This window comes from Sminthopsis crassicaudata, chromosome 1 (assembly GCF_048593235.1).
Source record: "Sminthopsis crassicaudata isolate SCR6 chromosome 1, ASM4859323v1, whole genome shotgun sequence".
NCBI classification, from domain to species: Eukaryota; Metazoa; Chordata; class Mammalia; order Dasyuromorphia; family Dasyuridae; genus Sminthopsis; species Sminthopsis crassicaudata.
This window is the reverse complement of record NC_133617.1, coordinates 75,836,056-75,856,837: the sequence shown is the minus strand read 5'-3', so window position 1 is coordinate 75,856,837 and position 20,782 is coordinate 75,836,056. Positions and strand designations below refer to the sequence as shown.

The 20,782-nt window shown below is 46.5% G+C and overlaps 2 protein-coding genes across 4 annotated transcripts in view; both read right to left on the bottom strand.

Moving 5' to 3' along the window:
* WDR97 (WD repeat domain 97) overlaps nt 1-3,065 on the bottom strand; it is a 54,775-nt gene extending 51,710 nt beyond the window's left edge. Inside the window, exons 1-4 of the mRNA XM_074275614.1 lie at nt 1,777-3,065; nt 1,350-1,480; nt 489-1,111; nt 149-270 (exon numbers count right to left, since the gene is read on the bottom strand). Of these exons, the coding sequence (XP_074131715.1) occupies nt 149-270; nt 489-1,111; nt 1,350-1,480; nt 1,777-1,909 (1,009 nt within the window). The 5' untranslated portion in view covers nt 1,910-3,065. The remainder of the gene's footprint in view (nt 1-148; nt 271-488; nt 1,112-1,349; nt 1,481-1,776) is intronic.
* A 100-nt stretch (nt 3,066-3,165) lies between these two features.
* On the bottom strand, nt 3,166-12,489 carry MAF1 (MAF1 homolog, negative regulator of RNA polymerase III). Of its 3 annotated transcripts, none has more exons than XM_074262750.1 (8): nt 12,163-12,489; nt 10,916-11,062; nt 6,913-7,041; nt 6,610-6,775; nt 6,300-6,421; nt 4,289-4,408; nt 4,029-4,166; nt 3,166-3,777 (listed from the first exon to the last, which is right to left on the bottom strand). In XM_074262750.1, exons 2-8 carry the CDS (start codon nt 10,996-10,998, stop codon nt 3,756-3,758), a joined length of 780 nt encoding a protein of 259 aa, XP_074118851.1. In that variant the 5' UTR covers nt 10,999-11,062; nt 12,163-12,489; the 3' UTR covers nt 3,166-3,755. The 3 variants fall into 3 exon arrangements, with proteins under 3 accessions (XP_074118851.1, XP_074118858.1, XP_074118860.1); XM_074262757.1 differs by lacking the exon at nt 12,163-12,489 and adding an exon at nt 11,865-12,031; XM_074262759.1 differs by lacking the exon at nt 4,289-4,408.
* Nucleotides 12,490-20,782: the final 8,293 nt, after the last annotated feature.

The window sequence follows — 20,782 nt, the reverse complement described above, 5'->3', positions numbered from 1 at the left end:
AAGGGTGGAGCCAGAGCTCTAGGGGCGCAGCATCTTGATAACAAAGGGGGTGAATGGAAGGGATCGCAGGCATCTGGAAGCTCCGGGTGTCGGGGGAGGACTGAGAGCACAGTCGGGGAATCAGGAGTCCGGAGACGGCCCTCATTACCTGTGTGGCCCACAAAAACGCTGCGGATCTGCCAGTCGGGCTCCCACACCTTCACCGTGCTGTCTCGAGAGGCGGTTACCACCACATCTGCCACTTCACAGTACAGCAAGTCCGAGATTAGGCTGGGGAGGGAGCAGAGGGGGAGCCTCTCGAACACACGCCGCGAACGCCAGAAAGTCGCTGGGAGCCCAGTCCCCGTCGTCTGGCTTCCTCCATCGCCCTCCCGGTAAACCCTAGCCTGCCAGCCCTCTGTCCCTTCGCCTTGCTCCGTTCTCCGTGAATCCCTGAGCCCCTTCCTCCCCTCCTCTCCTTTTCCGTCGATCCCTTCCACGTCTCTCACGTTTTGTGCAGCTTCCGGCGCACATCCACGATCTTGCGGGTAGCCAGGTCGTAGGTGAGCAAGTCAGTCCCACAGACAGCGAAGCAACGGGGGAAGACCCCACGGGGGGCCACGTCTACAGCCAGGCGGCTGAAAGTTTGTCCCCGTCTCGAGAGCGTCGGGAGCGTAGCTGACAGCACCAGTCGTCGGCCACCACCTCGAAATTCCCACAATGACAGTCCACCTCCCTCCTCACCAAAGACCACCATCGCTTTTCCAGGCAGCAGACCGCAGCACGTGGGGAGCCGGCACTGGTCCAGGAAGTTGCGGGACATCACTTTCAGGTCTTTGCACAGTATCACCAGTCCTTCGGGGCCCCAACCTATAAAGCGGCCCGGATTCTGGCCCATGTGCTGAAAACCCACGAGGGCTACGAGTCCCGTCAGTTCCACCGGCACTTCGGCGTGCCCACGGGCCCAGCCATCTTCTGCGTGCAGATGCAACTGGCCTGCCCTATCCAGGAGCACCAGGCGCGTGCTCTCCGCGTCTCGTGCCACTGACAGCAGCCCTGCGGGAATCTCCAAGCGCCGCAGGGACTCCAAGCCGTGGGTCAAGTGCATCACCCGCAGCTCGGCGCGCTTCATCTGAGGGGACCACAAGACTTCTGATGAGGGAGGCGCCGTCGGCACGACGGGCGCTTGGGTTGGGGTGAACCGGGGGAGAGCATCGTTTTGGGAAAAGGAGGGCAAGGACCGCTCAAGGGAGATGTCTTGGGGAGATCACCCAATACGGGAACGTAGGGGGTGAGCCCCGCAGGGAGGAGCGCGTCACGCAGCGTCACCCATGGACCTTGGCGGAGACAGGACGGGGCCGGGTCCCTACCTTTTCCACTAAACGGTACAAGCCGGAGCGCAGCACGAGCCAGAGTCGGCGGGCCCGGGAGTAAGGCAAGATGCTCCACCACAGCTCGTTGGAGGAGAAAGAGCCCGTGGTCGTAGTGGTCACGTCCTCGGCTTTTGGACATGAATACCAGAGTCCATGGCAGGGCTAGCCCAAGGTCCTCCCTGTCCCCATTCTCCCGTCCTTACTACCACCGGAATCTAAAAGCTGGGGCGCTGGGACTGGGGGGAGCCTGCTTACAATGACTGAGGTGAAGAGTATGTCAGTGGGAAGAGGGAGGGAAAGGCTGGGGCTAGGGGTTCCCAAGTAGCGGAATAAGGAAGGATTAGAGAGCGGAATCTGCTGGAGACAACTGAGTACTTTCCTATTCTAAAATCTTTTTCGGACTCGTAGACATTTCGAAGCTTACCTGACTGGGCCGGGCCGGTGCCCTGACTTTCACTTTCCAAGGTTTGCGGAGGCTCTTCGGCCATCTCGATATTATCCATTTTGTAGTCCCTTTGACTTTGCTCCAAGTTTGTCTTAGATTTTTGCGGCTCCATTGCGGCTCTGGGCCCTGGGGTTGGGGGCTGCCGCTCCTTACCCTAGGTACAGCTCCCTCTCGCCGTATCAACATGCAGAGGGGCAGAGTCCCTTCTCTGTATTCCTAAGGGGACAGTGCCCCCCATTGAAGCTCCTTTATGTAACAGAGCCGATCCCACCCTTCCGCATAACTGCATCCCACGGTTCAGTCACTCTTAAGCAGCTTTCTAGCTTGTTGTCAATCCCTCAGTACTTCGTCTCCATGGTAGCGCCACCCCAGTATTCCTCCCTCCCCCTCCATAGGAATGCCCCTCCCCAGAATAGACTCCTTAATTACATCTCTCGGGACTTAATACTCCTCAGAGTAGCGCGTCCCACTCCCCGATGCCTCCAAAAGCAAACTTTCCATGACGGGGACCGATCTTTCCTCATCACATCTTTCTCATCCTTCTACATCCCTCCTTCTGGTCCTAATGTCCGGCACCTGGCCATATACATCCTCAGCCACATCCCTGGGTAGCGCCTCTCTCACAGCAGTGTCCCATCTTGAAATGGTCTCCCAAACTACATCCCTCGGGAGCCCCTCTTCATTCCTTCCAAAATTCCTCTCGTAACAGCACTCCATCTCTTTTCAGACCTCTACATTTCACCCCACGCGTCTCTTCCCCTGACAGCTCACTCCCCTGCCGAGCTATTCCCCTTATTGCAGCGCCGAATCCCGCAACCCGGCCCCACTTAGTTTTCCGATACCCTCTCAGAGCCCCTCCAAAGCGCCACCACCCACAGGCCTGCGCCCGGCATAGCCACACCCTTCTCTATAACTCCTCCCATAGCAGTATCCAATCCCGGGGTAGACCGGGGTCATATGTGACCGTAACCCGTAGTACTCAGGACAGCGTTTTTCTCGATAGTGGCAAACCACTTATATATACTTTACTCGCCCAATAATCTTGCTTAAGCAAATGCCTCGATGTTTTTAGGCTTGATCCCATTCCACTAGAATTCACCTACGGTGAGAGTCCAGTACCGGTCACTCCTACCGTTCCACCCTTCCTTGGCTGGCTGCTAGGAGACCCGATGAGCCAGACCCCTCCCCCCTCTAAGCGAGACGTGTGCTCGAGGCATCGAGAAAGCCTCCATCTGGGCACCAGGACATTGCCAATCGAGCTGGGCCTCTGCCGCTGGCTCGTGGTCTCATCCCTCTCCCTTGCCATCTCCATCCCAGTTGCATCTACTTATTTTATCCCCCTCTCACCCCAGCCCAGGCACTCAGAGCTTAGTCACAGAAACTTTATTGGAGACAAACACAGAGCTGCAGCAAAGTGACCCCTCAGTGCACACTGGCTGCCCCTCAGGGCTGGGCCGAGGTAGGAGGGGCCTGGGGCCTGGGTCCCGTCCTGCCCTGCCCCGGCACCACTAGGTGAAGGCTGCGCCCAGAGTTCAGACCAGCTTGATCAGCAGGCCCAGAGGACAGCCCCCCACCTGTCCCCAGGGATGTGGGGTGGAGTGTGGTGGGGAAAATAGGGGTGAGTGCCCCTGTACAAAATATAAAAATACAATCTGGGAGCCAGAGGGTGCAGATCAAAGCTCGTCCTGACACCTCCAAGGACAGTCAGTGGGACTCGATCCTTCCCTAAGAGTCCAGGGCTAGGCAGCATGAGGGAGAAGGCAGGGGCTCTGGTGCTGGTTCTGGAGGAGTGGGAAAAGTTCTGGGAGAGTCAGTTGCTCACAGTCTGGAGCCAAAGTGCAAGGAGGGCTAAGCCCAGCTGGTTGCAGAGGGATGGCCAACTGGGGGGCCCAGGGGAGTGGAGCAGACAGGAAAAGTCCCCGCCCAAGAGCAGTGAAGATGAGTGGTTCCCGTACCTCTCACATGCAGATCACCTGGAGCCTGAGAACAGATGACATAAGGACATTAGCAGGAGACCAATGAGGGGGGGAGGGGAGGAATTGAGCTGGTCAAAGCCCTAAAAGCTGAGGTAGGAGCAACATCACCAAAGACAGAGGTGTGAGCTCTTGAAGGGCCTGGGACAAGGAGGACAGGTATCAAGGGATGGGAGCCAAGGGGAAAAAAGTCAGGTTATTGACAAGCCAGGGTGAGAGAAAATGGATTGCAAAGTGGCCCCAATCCTGAAGACAAACCTGTCCTCCATGGTGCTGGGCTCCTCTGTTGCCCCCTCGCTGCTGCTACCCCCTCTTTCTTCCTCCTCTTCCTCTTCCTCCTCTCCCAAGTCCATGTCCAATTCATGGCCAGCCTCTGATCGAGTGTATGTGGAGCCACTGTGGGAGAAGCAGGGGAGATGTGGCCTTAGGAGCCCCTTCCAGCCCTAAGACCCCTTCCCCCATACATACACAGTCCAAGTGGCCCCAGGAGAGCTGAGGACAGGGACACTGGTGCAGACCTGATCGATCGGCAGCTGAAGAAAACAATGCGCTTGAGTCGCTTGTTGTAGAAAAAGTAGTTGAAGGACCAGAGGCTGCCATCTTCACCAAAGGGGTCAGAATCCAGGTCAGGATTGTAGCTGGGGGGGTGTGTGGGGTGGGACAAGGTTAGCGATCCCCATGGGTACCTGAACACCTCCCACTCCCAATGAATATTATTTGGGCTGAAAGACTCCCAAACAAGAGGGAAGAATGAAAACCCATGTGGCTTTAATTCATTAAGTGTCTGCTCCAAGCCAGGCATATTTGGGTAGTGAGCACACACACAATGTCAGAGACCTTATAGTCTACCATGGGAAATATATACAACATTAAATAAACACTCAATACAAATACTAGTCATTTCCAGGTAATGAAAATACCAAAAAACTACCCAACAATCAAAGACTCTGCTTGCACAGCAAATACCACCTGAAATTTGAGCCCTGTAAGGATGTCTCATCCTGGAGACTAGAAAGGGTGGGAATGGGAAGGAGGGGTGTCAGTCAGCCTGTAGGAAGGCACCCAAACTAAAGAGGGAAGAGAGAAGGCTCATTGTGAGGGTGATTGGAAGCCAGTCTGGAAAGATGGAGTAGGATCTTAATGAAGAGGACTTTAAACGTTAAAACAGTTTTTATTTTATCTGAAAGGTCCTGTTTTTTTTTTTTCCTCCTCTTTTCTGAGGCTGGGGTTAAGTGACTTGCCCAGGGTCACACAGTTAGGCAGTGTTAAGTGTCTGAGGCCAGATTTGAACTTGGGTCCTCCTGAATTCAAGGCCACCTAGCTGCCCCTATTTTATCTGAGAGGTAACAGGAAAACACTGGGTCTTCTTGGATAGGGAATAAGCAGATTGGTGTCTTAAAAATATCAATTCTGTAATTGTAGAGAGGGAAGAAACAGGATGCAGAAAGACCAATAAGAAAGCTACAGCCATAGTCAGAGATGAAGGCCTAAGCCATCACCACAGAAGTGGGGACTATGTAAATAGAAATATGAGGTTGGATAATGTTACAAGAGGAGGAAATTGGAAGAGTTGGCAAGTAATTGAACATGGGAAATGAAGGAAAAGGACAAGTTGAAGATGACTATGAGGTGATGAACCCGGGTGACTGGAAGGACAAGAGTGGCCTTGGTAGATAGAGAAAACTTATGAAAAAGAGGGGTGGTTTTGAGAAAAAGACTATTAATACCATTTTGGAAATAATGAGTTGATAAGTTGGTAAGATGCCAAGTATTGAGAACAAGGAATCCTGATATTTGTATTTGTTTTTTAAAAATATTTTGATAACTATACTTCAACATAATTGGTTTCTTTTGTAATCTCTTGAATTTTATTTTGTATATTCAAAAACATTAGAAGAGGTCCATAGGCTTCACACACTGTCAAAGGGTCTAGGACACCATAAAAGTATAAAAAAGAGAAGATAGTCTAGTACAGAATGAGCCAGACTGTTAGGATTACGGAGGTGAGAACTCAGAATTCACACCTTTAGTTCCGGCCTTTAGGGAGAGTTTACACCTTTGAACTTCTGAAAAGGAGTTTAAACAACCTTTAAAAGAAGCAAGTTCGTTGGTTGAAGTATTTTCTCACAAGCCCTGTTGAGTTCTCACCACAATCTCTGTTAGGATAAAAGAGGAGGGCGGGAGGGCAAGGAGTTAGTCCAGTCTAGGACAGAGTTGGGACGGCAGACTGGAAGGAGAGTCTGGCTGGGAGATTGAGTTGAGACGGCAGTCCCCAAGGATAACTTAGAGATGACCCAACCTTTACAATTCCGGATCTTCACATTTTGGCACCCAACGTGGGGCAAGAACTTTTGCTTATCCTGACAAGGACTTATTCTGAGCCCTTCAGAGGAGCTAGCCCGGACCTTTACACCAGACCTGAATGATGATGCAAGCAAAGGCTTCTAAGGTGTAGCCAGGAGCACAAACCGCCCTAACAGTTCCCTGTACATGCTCTAATTGACTTTCAAATCCCTCTTGGATCCCCACCTGTAGATATCACACTCAGACAGGCAAATCTCTTCATCCACCGCATTCCAGAGCTGGGGCTTCAGAGCAGTAAAGTCCTCACGAACTGCAGAGAACAGGCTGCAATTTACTGAATTCACCACCTGGACAGGCATGGGGAGGGAGGAGTAATGACAAGAATATTTTGTTCATCCCCAATATAAGCATCTTCTCAAGGCCAGAGGACAAAAATGTGGGAGAAGAGCCAGTTCTAGCTGTCTACCCACTATTAAAGTCACAACTCTCCCCAACACATAGGCTCTACTCCATCCCCCCACGCCTCCTCTCTCACCCAATTGAGGCTTGGTTCTCGGCTGAACTCGTGACTCTTAGCAGTGCTGAAGTCATAATCAGGCCTGAAGGACTCATTGAGAGTGGCAATCAGATAGAAGAGGGTCTTTCGGCTGCACTTATCACTCAGTGGCCCTTCTTCTTCTCCTCCTGGGGTCTTGCTCAGCCTGCCAGGGAAATGGCCCTGTCATCCTTCCCACCCCACTTGTGACAGTTCCCACCTGCCACCCCCCACATTCAGAATCCCTGGGCACCCTTCCCCTGGGGCTTGGAGAACCCATCTTTCCTACAAGACAGACCATACCTGCTGGGACTGAGGCCAGAAGTCTGGGGGGGCGACAGAGCCTCTAGTACATGGGGCCGGCCCTCCTGGCAGAATTGCTTGAACATATGCTTGTCGTCCCCTGCCATCTTACAGGAGTAACTCTCAATCCTGAGGGGAAAGGGGAGAGATCCACAGATAAGGGTGGAGAATGTAAAGAGCACAGGACTAGAAGTCAGGAAACACATCACAACAACCTATATTTCTAGAGCTTTGAAGTTTGCAAAGTTTTTCTCGCCAAAGTCCTAAGAAGTAGATCATATAGGGACAAAAAGGAAACTGAGGTGCAGGGAAGATAAATGATTTGACCAGGGCTAGTTATACAACTAGTAACTGTCAGAGCCAGATTTTGAACCCAGATCCCTCCAATCTCCAGTCCAAAATATTTTCCCCTAATACAAGAGCAAGTCTGAAATCTGCTACTAATTAACATGGTGATCCTGTGAACAAATCATCTTCTATACATATATCCGTTTCCTGCTTTTGGTTCATATTTTTCCTTGGAGTGATCCCTATTAATCCCTTTCTTGAAACCCAATTCAAATGGCTTCCACTTCTTCCAGGATGTATCCCCCATTCCCCTAAATTCATTCTCCAAGGCTACATTCATCTATTCAATAAACAATCAGGCAATGAAAAAGATACAAAATTGGTTCCTATCCTCCAGGAGCTTGGGTCAAGTAGAAAGATACACAAATGGGAGATAACAATTTACAATTATATTACAATACAATATTTGTATTTTACAATTTACAATAATAAAAGCACCTTCTGGAATTATAAAACAAATACCAGCAATAGATTTTAATCTTCTTTGCAGCCCTAAATCTATGATCTGCCAGAGATGCATTTGAGTTGAGGTGGAAAGAACAGCCAGGAATTCGACTGATAAAGAGTGGGAAAGAGAAGCAGAGGGAACTGTCTGATTAAAGGCAAAATATAAAAAAGTATTTAAATATAGAGTATGTTTAGAAATAAAATAATATACATATAATTTATTTTTATAATTTTATATAATTTATTATATATTATATAATTATATAATATATATATAATTTATCATATATATAATAATAATAAAATAAAATATAGAGAATGTTTAGAAAAGAGTTCAGTTTTGCGGGAGTATAAGATGGCATACATAGGAATAACATAAAATAAGACTGGAAAAACAAAATGAAAACAGGTTATGGAGGGCCCTATATAACAGGATGGGGAGTCTGATTTTGATTTGAGGGCACCAATTAAGATTTCTGAACATAGGAGTAACATGAACATATCAATGTGTAAATTATTTCAGATACTAAGAATGTTTTGGAGGAAGGAGAGAAGAAGAGCCAAAAAACTTGGGAAGCCAAATGATAAGGACCTGCAGTAGGATGGTCTCAAATGGGACCTGTTCATTACTTCATAGCGATCCTTTTAACACATTCTCTAGAGCAACTCTTCTCAATTTCCTTGAATTTCCTACTTTATATCTCCCTCATCTCATCAAATCACCTCACCGACTTATTTTACTGAGAAAATTGAGACTACTATCAATTCTCCTCCACAACTCAAAACTATTATTATATATCTTCATTTGTCTATTACTTCTTTGAGTCTCTGAAGAAGAAATGTCCCTGTTTGTCAAGGCAAAGCTTTCTGCTTTTGCCCTTAACCCTTGCCTCCAGGCGTAAAACCCAAACATTCCTTTCTTTTCTTTTATCTTCAATCTCCTTATTTCTACAAGTTTCTTGTTTGCTACCTTAAAAAAGTGCTCAAAGCACCACCAATCCTTAAAAACCTAAACTTGACTCTGTGATCTCTTCAAACTATTGTCTTGCCTTTCTCTCATCACTATGTTGTCTACTTCAAATTTGATGGTTATTTCTTTAAACTCCTGTAATTTCAGACATTGCTGACTATCTTTCCCTTCCTTCCTTGGCCTCTCTAATCTCTCAAGGTTTATTTCCTACCTGAGTACATCTTTGCTTATTCATCTTCAGTCTCCCACCCTTTAACCATGGGTATGTCCTCCAAGGCAGTCATGGGATATACCTTTCTCTCTGTATTCTCTTCATTAGTGACTTATCCATTTCCATGAGTTCAATTATCATAAGTAGACAGATAAACTCCAAAATCTATATATCCCCGCTTTATCTGTTTCCTCCATTTCCAAATACAACACTGAATTATCTTTTTTCACATTCCATCAACATCTCAAACTCTGAATGCCCCAAATTGAACTCTTCTTTCCCCTAACTTCCCTATCTCAGTGAAGGATACTACCATCTCCCAAGTTTGCAATCTCAGAATCATCTTTGATTTTTCCCTATCCAACAACCTACAGGGCCTACACGGGCCAAATCTACCTCCATAACATCTAGTCAGCACTCTTCTCTTCACTTACATGGCCATTACCACAGCTAGGTCTCATTACCTTTTGCCTGAACTGTTAATAGCCTCCTAATTGATCTCTATACTTCTGATCTTTCCTCTATCTAATCCTCCAAGAGATGTCCTGACCATACCATTGCCTTGTTCAAAAGTCTTCAAAGGCTCCCTAACTACATTAACTTCCTAGCTCATTGTTCCCCATTCATGCTACATTCCAATCAAAATGGATTACAAGGTTTTCCAAAAAGTTGGCATTCCATCTCCTGCCTCCAAGTAACTGAACAAACCAATCCCTACCATTAAAATGGTAGCTTTCATATTCCTTAGATTCCTTTAAACTCAAATGTAACTTCCTCTTTGAAGTTGGGCCTTGATTCCCCAAGTCCTATTCAAATTACTTCATATTTACTAATTTAGACACAGTATATTTTCTCCACAGACTACAGACTCTCTGTTGGAAAGGACTATTCTGATTTTATCTTTGAATTCCTAGCACTTAACAAATGTTAGTTAACTAAATTATCTATTTTATGTCTTCCCTCAGCACCTAGGAAAAAGTTCTGCAAAAAAAAAGGGCTTAATAAATCTTTGATGAATTGAAGTTCAGCTTCCTCAACTGTTCAAGCTATAAAATTTGGGGAGGGAAAGGAAGGGGACAAGATGATGGGGGAGGGAGAAGAGATTGAGGGAAGTAGAAGGGAAGGGAGGAGAGGAGAGAGAGAGGTTGAACTCAATGGTCTCCAAGGTACCTTTCTAACACTAATATGTTGTGAGCTGATGTAATTGAGGAATCTGAAATAGGCCTGGGCATACTCGAGGGGATAGAAAATGAGAATAAACAGTAATAGAGAAAAGGTTATAAACCTGGACACAAATAAGGGGGCTAGTTTAGGTATAAAAGTTACATATAAAAGATAGAAAACTGAATGGACACATACACAGGGGATAGATGTCAATCAAATATAGGGTTTTAAGGGATCACAGAGAGAGCTGGAAGAGACCTTAGAGCCCATCTAGTTCAGGGCCTCCTTTATGGACGACAAAACTAAGACCTAGAGTGTATCACCCATTGTCAAAAACTAGATTTGAACCCAGTTGCTTCAGATTCTAAGACTATACTCTACTCTACCAGAAGTGTCAAACACATGATAGTTTGAAGTTTTTTCAAATGTAATCTAAGCCAGATTAAAATGTAACTGGGAAATATTTAACAAAACAAAAACACACTAAAAGAGAGACAAAACTACATTTTAAAACTAAGTCAACATGTGGCTCCCAGGAAGCCTTACAATCAGATTTCTATTGTTTTACCACCATTCACCACTCCCTTCCACTATGTTTAGCTTAACTGGATTCTAGGACTAATTCTTGAAGACTCTTCAATCCTTTAACATATTTTAGGGAGCAGGGAGTACCTGGCCTTACAACAAGACTTAAAAGCTGAAGTAAGTGAAATGGTAGGGAGGGGGGCGGTAAAAGAGAGGAAGGAAATGGGAGGGTGCAGTGGCTAACCGCACGGCCTTCCCTTTACCTTTACAGGGAAAGGAACCTCAGGGCCTTTTCAAATCAAGTGCCTTCCCTTGGAGCAGAGGGCTGAGGGCCTCACCTGCCAATGATGTGAGCATCACCTGTCTCCACAGTTAGTTGGGAGTTGATCGCCTCAAAACTGGAGTTTTCTAAGAGCTTCATCTTCTGCAGGGGCCAGGGACAGGGAAGTCAAGGGCCTGGGGTCGGGGCAGCGAAGAAGATGTACCTGTGGGGGAAAAGGGGCGTGTCATGTGGTTCTGAGAGGTCTCGCCTGAGAAAGGAGTAAGGAAGGTCACTGTTAAAATTCCACAGCCACCTTCCCCTACAGAGCCTCGGGTCCCAGGAAAAAAAAAAAGAGATCTTGTGCCTTTCCTCCCCACTCCCAGCCCGGCTTTTCCCTCCCTGCCTAGTAAGCGGAGAAACTGTAAACAAGCAGAGCCCTGGCCCTGGCCCAGAGCTTGCGGAGAGAGCAGCAGGCAGGGGGACCGAGTGCCAATCTGGGGCAAACATACCTCCTTTCCCCGAGCAGAACCCCAGTCCCTCCCCTACTGGCGGGCTCTAGTGTCACGGAGGGAGGATCCCCTTACCCTAGGGTCCAGTGTAGGGTGTCCTTTTCTCTCCCAAGCTTCACCATTTGACAGCCATTTCCTCCCTGCACTGTGTGTGCTCTGTGTGTGTGTGTGTGTGCGTGCGTGCGTGCATATATAGATACGGACATGCACATATACGGTGTGTACGGATACGTGCATACAGCTACCACTATCACCCTAGGACGCAGCTCAGCCAGGAGGCCGTGGGGGAGGGGGCAGTGTAGGAAGCTGTCCAAGAACCTCAGGAGGCCCAGCACGAGGGGCAGCCAGGGCCTGAGGGCCTGGACACCTGCTGCTCAAGGGGAGGAGAAAGAGCAACCCAAAGCCACACCCGGGGAGTCCGTCACCAACCAACCCAACACGCCTCCACCTCACCCCCGCTCCTCTACTCCAGCCTCCCCCCCCCCCCCCCAGGGAGTAGAGCCAAGTCTCCTTTACCTGGATTGGTACGCCAGGTTGCTTATAGCACTTGGAGATCTCCACCGTAGAAGCCTCGACTCCCCAGAGGGAGAGGGAGGCTGCATACGCTAGCACCTAATGGAACCAGAGCCTCACTGGAGCCCGCTCCCAGCTCACTCCTCCCGGAACCCAGGCCGGGCACACCCCCAGGTCAAGCCCCGCCTACCGGAACTACAACTCCCAGGAGGCCGTGCGGCGCTGGAAAGCGAGAGGGAGGGGTGGGGGCTTCTGGGAGATGTAGTCCAGGGACAGCTACCGAGGCGTAGGCTACACCAACCTGGCTGGGACGTCCGGCTGCGGGGCACCAGGAAATCCAGGGGTCCGAGAGGCTCCTCAGTCCCTGGGGGCTACGACGCTGCGGCCTCCGCTCGGGCCGCGTTGTATCCGAGGAAAACTTCGCAACGACAGCCTTTTCCTCCGAGTCCCGCCCGCCTGCGCGGGCGACCTCCGCGACATGGCCCCACCGCCGACCCGGCTCCGGCTGCCTTCAGCGCCCGACAATGGTAAAACTGCTCGAGACAGACACACAGAGGAAGCCGCCTCCGCCTCCCTCAACCCCGAGAACAACAAGCGCCCGCTAGGCCCGGCCCAGCCCCCACCGCGGATCCCGCTTTGATGATTGGGCTCTTGTTTTCCTCCCTGGACTAACTAGTCTGTTCCCATTGGTACAAGTCCCCGCCACTCATCACGTCCTTCATAGTTATTGGCTATTATTCCTGCTCGTCATTTTTTACAGCCTATGTGCCCGCTCCACTAATTAGTCTATTTTGTAGGAGAGCTTTTCTATTGGTGTAGTTTCCCTGCAGCGTCTTCAGATCCTGCCTTGTTTTTCATTGGTGGTTCCGCTTGCCATTCTTTTCCTCCTTGTCTACCCTCCTCCCTTTTCTCCTTGTGCTCTAAGTACAGACTCCTCTCTGGGAATGGGGAAGGACTAGAAAGGGGCGGGACTGGAAGGAGTGGGCTGGTCGCGCCTGCGGCTTGGACGCTAGGAGACAAAGAATGCGAGGGGGAGCAGAATGACCATTGGCTGCCGCGGATGTTAGTTTCGCCAGCCGCTCTCTTATACCGGCTGCAGAAAGACCCTCCCCTCCCCTCCCCCCGCCCTGGAGTCGGCCAGCTGGTGTTGGAGGGTGCGTCCTTCCATCTCCTCTCTACCAGCGCCTCCTGGGGACCAGGAGCTCGGCTCGGCCTTCCTCCGGACCTCTCCTCAGAGTCTCTTGTCCCCTTCCCCTCGTCCTCGCGTACTCTTTGGCCCAGCCAGAATCATCCCTGTCATTAACTCCTTCCGCTTTTATGCCTCTGCTGCCGAACTGAGCTGGAGGAGGCTCCTCACCCTTAAAGTGGGGGGCCCTGAGGTTCCTTCTGGTTGCAAGCCCACGCTGTCACCCAAGCTAGCGGAGCCGCTACACATTTATGCGCGCACCTCTGCTGGGGCTTCCGCGGCTGTCAGTCTGTGTGTTCCCCTCCCCCGCTCCCCGCGGCAGGTGTCTCCATCTTGTCAGAAGTGAGCCGTGCCCCCTTCTTCACTGAGACTTTAATGACCAGATCTATACCGATTGTTCTCAAATCTACCTCCTCGGCGACCTCCGATCCCTTTCTGCTTTTCGGACGTCTGCACCCGGAGTCTATAACCCCGCCCTCTCTGGTCTCTCCAGGCTCCTTTGCTCCTTCCTCCCCGACTCCGGCCCCCGGGCTGTTTGACAAGCCAGACACTCCATCTCTTGCACCCAGCGTAGTCTTTGTTCCCTTTCCCTGGAACGTTCTCCCCGTCCTCCTTTAAGTCCCACTTAAAACCTCACCTTTCGCAGGAAGCCTTTCCCCGTCCCTCTTAATTCTAGTACCTTCTTTCTGCTAATTACTTTTTATTATATATGTTGCTTTACATATGTTTGTGTGTTGTCTCCCTCATCAGATTATAAGCTCATTGAGAACGGGACTAGCTTTTGCCCCTTGTTCTAAGCGCAGCACTTGATAAATGCGGGTTGTTGTTTGTCTTTTGTTTTCAAAGAGGACCACTGAGTGCAGAGGGTGATAGCTTGACCTTATACTTGCACAGGATTTAAGGGAGACAGAGTTGCATGAAGTCATAGAATCCAGTGGCAAGACAGAAGTCCAGAAGATGGGAAGGCGCAGGACCAAGGGGACGCCCACGGCGCCTGCAATGTCTGATCACCTCTAAGCGCTGGCGGCCGCGGCACCTCCTTCCGCTGCTTTCCTGGATGTTGGAATGAATCAGCCTAGCCGAGGGAAGTCTTCCCACGCTGGGGTAGATACCCCCTAACTCACAGTGGGTTCGAGACCTGACGGTCACCCTCCACCTGGTTTAGCCCAGCTGCCAAGAATGGAGTCTACACCATCTGCTGCCGGTCCCGCTGCTTTGGGCCTGCCTCTTCTGCGCTCATCTTTACCATCTGTCTCCGAGGGCTATAGATTTGGAGAGCGCTAGGTTACAGGCTTGGCTCCTCCTCCCCTAGTCCTTGCCATCAGCGTGTTCTGTTCCCTATGAACAGCCCTGATCACACTAGGGGTGCTAGTCCTTGAACACTCATGAAACTCTTCTTGACTAAGAAAATAGAAATTACTTGCAGTGAGTTCTTTCTGCTTCTTTATATTACAAAACCTGTCATCTTCCCCCATTCACTCCTCTTTTATTCCAGTTCTGATGATAATATGGTCTTTCTGTTCACTGAAGCCTGAGTCCAAAAACCTAGATCTGAGTCCCTAATCTGTCCCCACCTAGTTTTCTTAGCCTCAATTTCTCCATCTGTAAAATGTGTGTATTAGAGTCCTTGTATTATTCTGTTCTGGGGAGAGCATTCTTATGCATATAAGGATCATCTTTATATTTAAATATATGGTTCTTTCCTGAATTTTTCAGGCAGCTACTTATTGCTTAATAAAGAAAATAAATAAACCTTTGTAAATTCTTGTTATCTATTGGCATTATCATTATTTCCCCTCTGGGGTATTTTGTGGTTCTTGTTGCTGATTGATGATGATTCTGAGAAAGATAAACTGGGGGGGGGGAAATAAAAATTTCTTTTAAAAATTTTTTTATTTAATCTTTTTATTTTCAAAACATATGTATGGATAATTTTTCAACACTGACCCTTGGAAAACCTCATGTTCCAAATTTTCCTCCCCTCCCCTTATCTCCCCTAGATGGCAAGTAATCCAATATATGTTAAACATGTTTAAAAAATATGTTATATGAAAAGGTGCTCTCAATCATTATTGATCAGAGAAATGCAAATTAAGCTAACTCCTCTCAGATTGGCTAAAATGATAGGAAAAGATGTTGGAGGGGATATGGGAAAACTAGGACACTAATACATTGTTGGTGGAATTGTCCTTATCACCTCTGCAAAAAAATTAATCATAAAAACTACAATAACAAACTATAGTTAGCATTTCCAAAGCATTTTAAAGCTTGCATAAAGCTTTACATAGTGGAGTCAGGAAAACCCGAATTCAAATCCTTCTTCAAACTCTTCCTATTTGTGTGACTCTGGGCAAGTCACTTAAAATCTGTTTGATTCAGTTTCCTCAACTATAAAGTGAAGGTGATAATAGCACCAGTTTCCCAGAATTTTTTTGAAGATCCAATGAGGTAATAATACTTATAAAGCACTAAGCACATTATAAGGGCCTATAAATATTAGCCATTATCATCTCATTGAATTTTTACAGCAATCCTGGAAAGTAGGATGTTATTACCATCCCTCCTTTTGCAGATGAGTGAAAACTTTGTCATAACTCTTCTCTGGAACTAAGTCTAACCCAATGATTCCTGAGGGTTTAGAAGTCCTACAATAGTCTTATCATGTCTCAGAGAATCCAACGATTCCTGAGGGTTCTGAAGTCCAACAATTTTTGATGTCCATGAGTCAAAGGCCATAACAGCCATTCTGGAGAGTAATTTGGAACTATGTCTAAAAGGCTATTGAAATGTGCATACTCTTTGATCCAGCAGTGTTTCTACTGGGCTTATATCCCAAAGAGAAAGGAAGGAAAGGGGCCCACATGTGCAAAAATGTTTGGGCAGCTCTCTTTGAAGTGGCAAGGAACTGGAAACTGAATGGATGCCCATCAATTGGAGAATGTCTGAATAAGTTATGGTATATGAATGTTATGGAATGTTGTTCTATAAGAAACAAATAGCTAGGACTAGGGGAGAAGGAGCCAAGGCTGTAAACCAATGCTCCCCAAATCCACAGCACTTTAAGACAGAAGAGACTTAGAAAAGTAATATAACTCAGAGCACAGTTAGTAAGTAAGGGTAAAGATGAGTACAGAAGAGGCAGATCCAAAGCAGCAGGGACTGGCAGCTATTGGAAGTAGCTGATGGTGTAGACAGTAGGAAAGACGGCTCCATTCTTGCAACTTCTAGTTTTTCTCATTCCCTTTCTATGACCTATAGGTCACAGAATTTTGGAGGAATTTTGGAAGATGGCTATACAGAAGGTTCTTTGTAGAAACTTTAGCCATTTGTTTTCCTTTTTTTTTTTTTCTGTGTTAATAAATTATGTGGCCTAAGCATGTTGAATACCTGTGTCCTATAAATGTGGGGGTATTTTGACAGAGATACACAGTAGTGAAGTAACCATACATATCCTGTTTTTAATGATCTCAATCAACATTGCATAATATCTATTTATTTCAATGCCAAAATCAGCCTATATGGTCTTTAAACTGCTCATCTAATCACACCCTTCTTGACCTTGTACTACTTAGACATAGGTAAGGGATGCTCCAATAAGTCCACTTAGCTGGTCACTGGAAGAGAATACCACCTGGTGGATACCTCAGACATGTACATCCTTAGTTGATGATATGAGTCTTTTTCTTTTTTCCCTTTTTTTCCCCCCTTAATATCTTTGGAAAACAGTCTAGTTGTAGTTTTGTGGGGTTGAAGGGTATGCAAAGTTTTACTTTCACAGTTGTAAACTGCTTTCCAGCAGGGCTAGACCAGTTCACAGCTCCACACACAAATGGATTAAATGTATGTGTTTTCCCTTAAGTCCTGTACCCAAGCTACTTCTGTAGTTACTCCTTTTGCATTTCTCCTCTTTTCTCTCTGTGGAGACTCTAAGACTCAGGAGGTTTCCATGGGACAAACAGAGAAATCTCTGTGAGATACTCCCCCAGAAGTAAGACTGTCCTTATTGCCTCTAGGAAGGAGAGGGGACAAGACAACATAGGGGCTTTGTATGCTGAGTGTGGGGACTGCCTTACACCCTGGATACCTTAGAATCAGCTGGAGTCAGGATAAGCAAAAGTCTTTATTCTTGGTCTTTAGCCGTAGAAGTGAAGAGAGTAGAGGCATAGGATCTCTGTGACCTCACCTCTTCTTCTCTCTCCCAGAAGCGACCCTGGCTAGTCTCCCTCCATCTCATAGTCCCTCCCACAATTCTCTGTATACACCAAATGATTGGGCCAGCACAGGATAGTGGGAAGGGCCATTTTCCAAGCATATTCCTATAGAGTATTGTACAATTAGCCTCAAATGCTAGATTGTCTGACCTTAGTGCATTGACTCAAGAATTTCAGCCCTTCACGTCTTGTGCTTTCTTTTGTTTTAGAACACAGGTGCTCACACCATCCCTGATTCCTCAGAGAGGTGAGAACCCTAAAAAGGAGGTGAAAACACCAAAAAGGAGGTGATCACACCCCCTCCCACACACACTTCTCAGGAAGGGAGGTGAAAGCAGTAAAAAAGGAGATGAAGGAGATGATCACACCCTCCCTGACATCTCGGGAAGGAAGATGAAAAGCACCAAAGAGAAATGGGGATTGCTAGTGGGTTTCTGGGCTGAAGGGTCTTATGGGATGCACAGGTATGCACAAACCCATCAGCATGGGAGATATTACACAAGCACATAGCAATAATGCACAAGCTATTAGTGATGACTCTCCCCACAGTCAGTGCAGGCTCGATGTGGTGTAACAAACATTAATTGTACGTGCAAGTTGTGGTATAAAAAACAATATAAATCAACACGGTTTGTAAAAGATTTCCAGAAGTCCTAGAAGGAGGGTATGTAAACAATAGTCACATATGCCTTCTTCAGCAGCCAAGAGATAGTCCAAAACCAATCTATTGTCCCTTGCTTCAAGTGTCAAGGAATCCAATGATCCCCACAAGTTTTTGAAGTCCTGCAACAGTCTTTTTATGTGTAAGGGAATCCAATGATTCCTGCAGATTTTGAAGTCCTGCAACAGTTTTATTATGTCTCAAAGAATCCAATGATTCTTGAGGATTTTGAAGTCTAACAACAATCTTTTCATGTCTCAGGGATTCCAATGATTCCTCAGGGTTTTGAAGTCCAACAATTTTTGACGTCCATGAGTCAAATGCCATAACTGCCAGGCTCTTTCAGTGGTGGGCACAGTTAGTAATGGAACTACCCAATGTTTCTTGGGTCTTCTCCTTCGTTTCAAGGGTCTGCTCTGTCTCTCTCCCATGGACAAGGCGAATGCGCCTCATTGGCACCCATCTGATTCCTTCTCCATCTGTAGAGACCCTCTCCCCCAAGTAGTTAGCCTATCTGGTCCCTTCCATTCACCACTTTCTGGGTCTCTCCACATCACCTGGCGATTATCTAAAGATAGTGGAGCTGCTTGCACTGGACACTGCCCTTCTGGTGGGTTATAAAACTTGTCTGCCAGAGCCAGTGCATCTTTGTCAAAAATCAAGAAGTTAATAGTATAAAGGACTAGATTTAGAAGTTCTCTAGGGTTACCTGTGGCTCCCCCTTTCTTTTGTTTTTGGAGGAGTGTCTTAATATCTCTATTTCTCCTCTCTCCTATTGCCTGTCCTTGAGGATTAAAGGGTATGCCAGTGTAAAATCTTATACTCTGCACAAAAGTGTGAAATATTTAGAAGTATATGCAGGTTCATTGTCTGTTTTAATTGTTTGTGGCACACCTATAATTGCAAATGCTTGTATAAGGAATTCAGTGACCACCCGGGTTGTCTTTTTTGCTGCTGCTATTGCAAAAGTGAATCCTGAAAAGGTGTCTACCACAATATGGATAAAAGACAGATGACCAAAAGATTTATAATGGGTCACATCCATTTGCCAAATTTCATTATGTCTCAAATAATGAGGGTTCTTCCCTGGAGGGAGCATAGGAGCGTGGAAAGGAAGGCAAGCTGGACAGTCTTTTACTATACTCCTAGCTTCCTCTCTTGTTATTCCAAATTGTAAAAGGAAAGCTCAAGCAGCCTGATGATATTTAAAATGAGATTCTTGGGCTTTTTGAAATAAAGGAGTATTGGCCAACATGGTTAGAAGGCTATCTGCCTTTGAATTAACATCAAAAATAGGACCTGGAAGTCCACTATGAGAAAAGACATGCAAGATATAAATCTTACCTGGATGCTTTCTCACTCGCTCTTGAAGTTCATTAAAGAGCTAATATATATTGGAGCCTACAAATTTTATTTGGGCTGTGGCAATTCTTTGTACCACACCTAGGTATAGGCTGAATCAGATATTATATTCATATCTCCTGGATAATAAGTAAGGGCTAGAATGATTGCGTATAATTCATTCTGTTGAATAGACTGAAAAGGAGTTCTGACTACTCTCTTTATAGTTAAGTTATGAGAGTATACAGAGCAAATATTATATTTGGATGCATCTGTAAAGATAGTTGGTCCTTTAAAAGGAACTTTAGAAACCTTTTCTTCAAGAATCCATTGCCAATTATGTAATAATCTGGTTATCTTTAATGGAGACCTGTGTGTAGAATTTGGAGCCGTGGCTAATAAAATTTGCCACTCTGGCATGGTTTCACAGAACACATTAACTTGTGCATTAGTATAAAAGGTGTATATCTTGTCAGGTCTTATCCCAGATAATTGTACTGCTGGCTTAATGGCCTTTAATAAAATTCTAGCCACAAGCACTGGATAAGAAATAAGGCTTTGTTCTGGTTGTGCTGGGAGGTTCACCCACCCTATTACACTGTTTTCTTGATGAAGGACTGCTGTGGGTGCCTCTTGTGTAGCAAAAACTGATATTTCCAAAGGTTTTAAGTGACTCTTTCAACCACATTGGATAAAGCCAGTTCAACTTCTCTCAAAGCCTCTTGAGCTTCTTTTGTAAGCTGGCGTGGTGAGTTTAAAGCACTGTCTTCTCTTAAAATGTCATATAATGGTTGCAACTGATAGGTAGTCAAGCATAATACTGGATGCATCCTTTGGATATCTCCTGTCAATTTTTTGAAGTCATTTAAGGTGTTTAACTTCTCTGTTCTTAAGGAGAGTTTTTGTACTGTAAGAACCTTAGGGTATGCTTCATAGCCTAAATATTGAAAAGAAGCATATCTTTGAATTTTTTCTGGAACTATGTGCAATTTTTAATTCCTTAGTGTTTCTATGGTCTTTTGTAGACATGCTTCTAACATTTGCTCCTCAGGTGCACATCCCAATATATCATCCATGTAATGTAATAACATTACTTTTGATAATGTTTTTCTTACTGGAGTAAGAGCAGCAGCAACATGCATTTGACACATAGTAGGGCTGTTTTTCATTCCCTGTGGCAAAACTGTCCATTCATATCTTTTAAAAGGCTCAGCTAAGTTAACGCTGGGCACTGAAAAGTCAAAACTTTTCATATCCTCCTTATCTAGAGAGATAGAATAGAAACAACCCTTAATGTCTATAACCCAAAGAGGCCGTTCTCTACGCAACTGAGTAGGAGATGGAAGTCCAGGCTAAAGAGTTCCCATAGTTTCCATCTGTTCATTTACTTTTCTTAAATCAGTCAACATCCTCCATTTTCCAGATTTTTTTCTTACAACAAATACTGGGGAATTCCAAGGACTTAGAGAAAGTTGTAAGTGTCCTTGGTCAAGTTGCTCCTGTACTATATCTAATAAGGCCT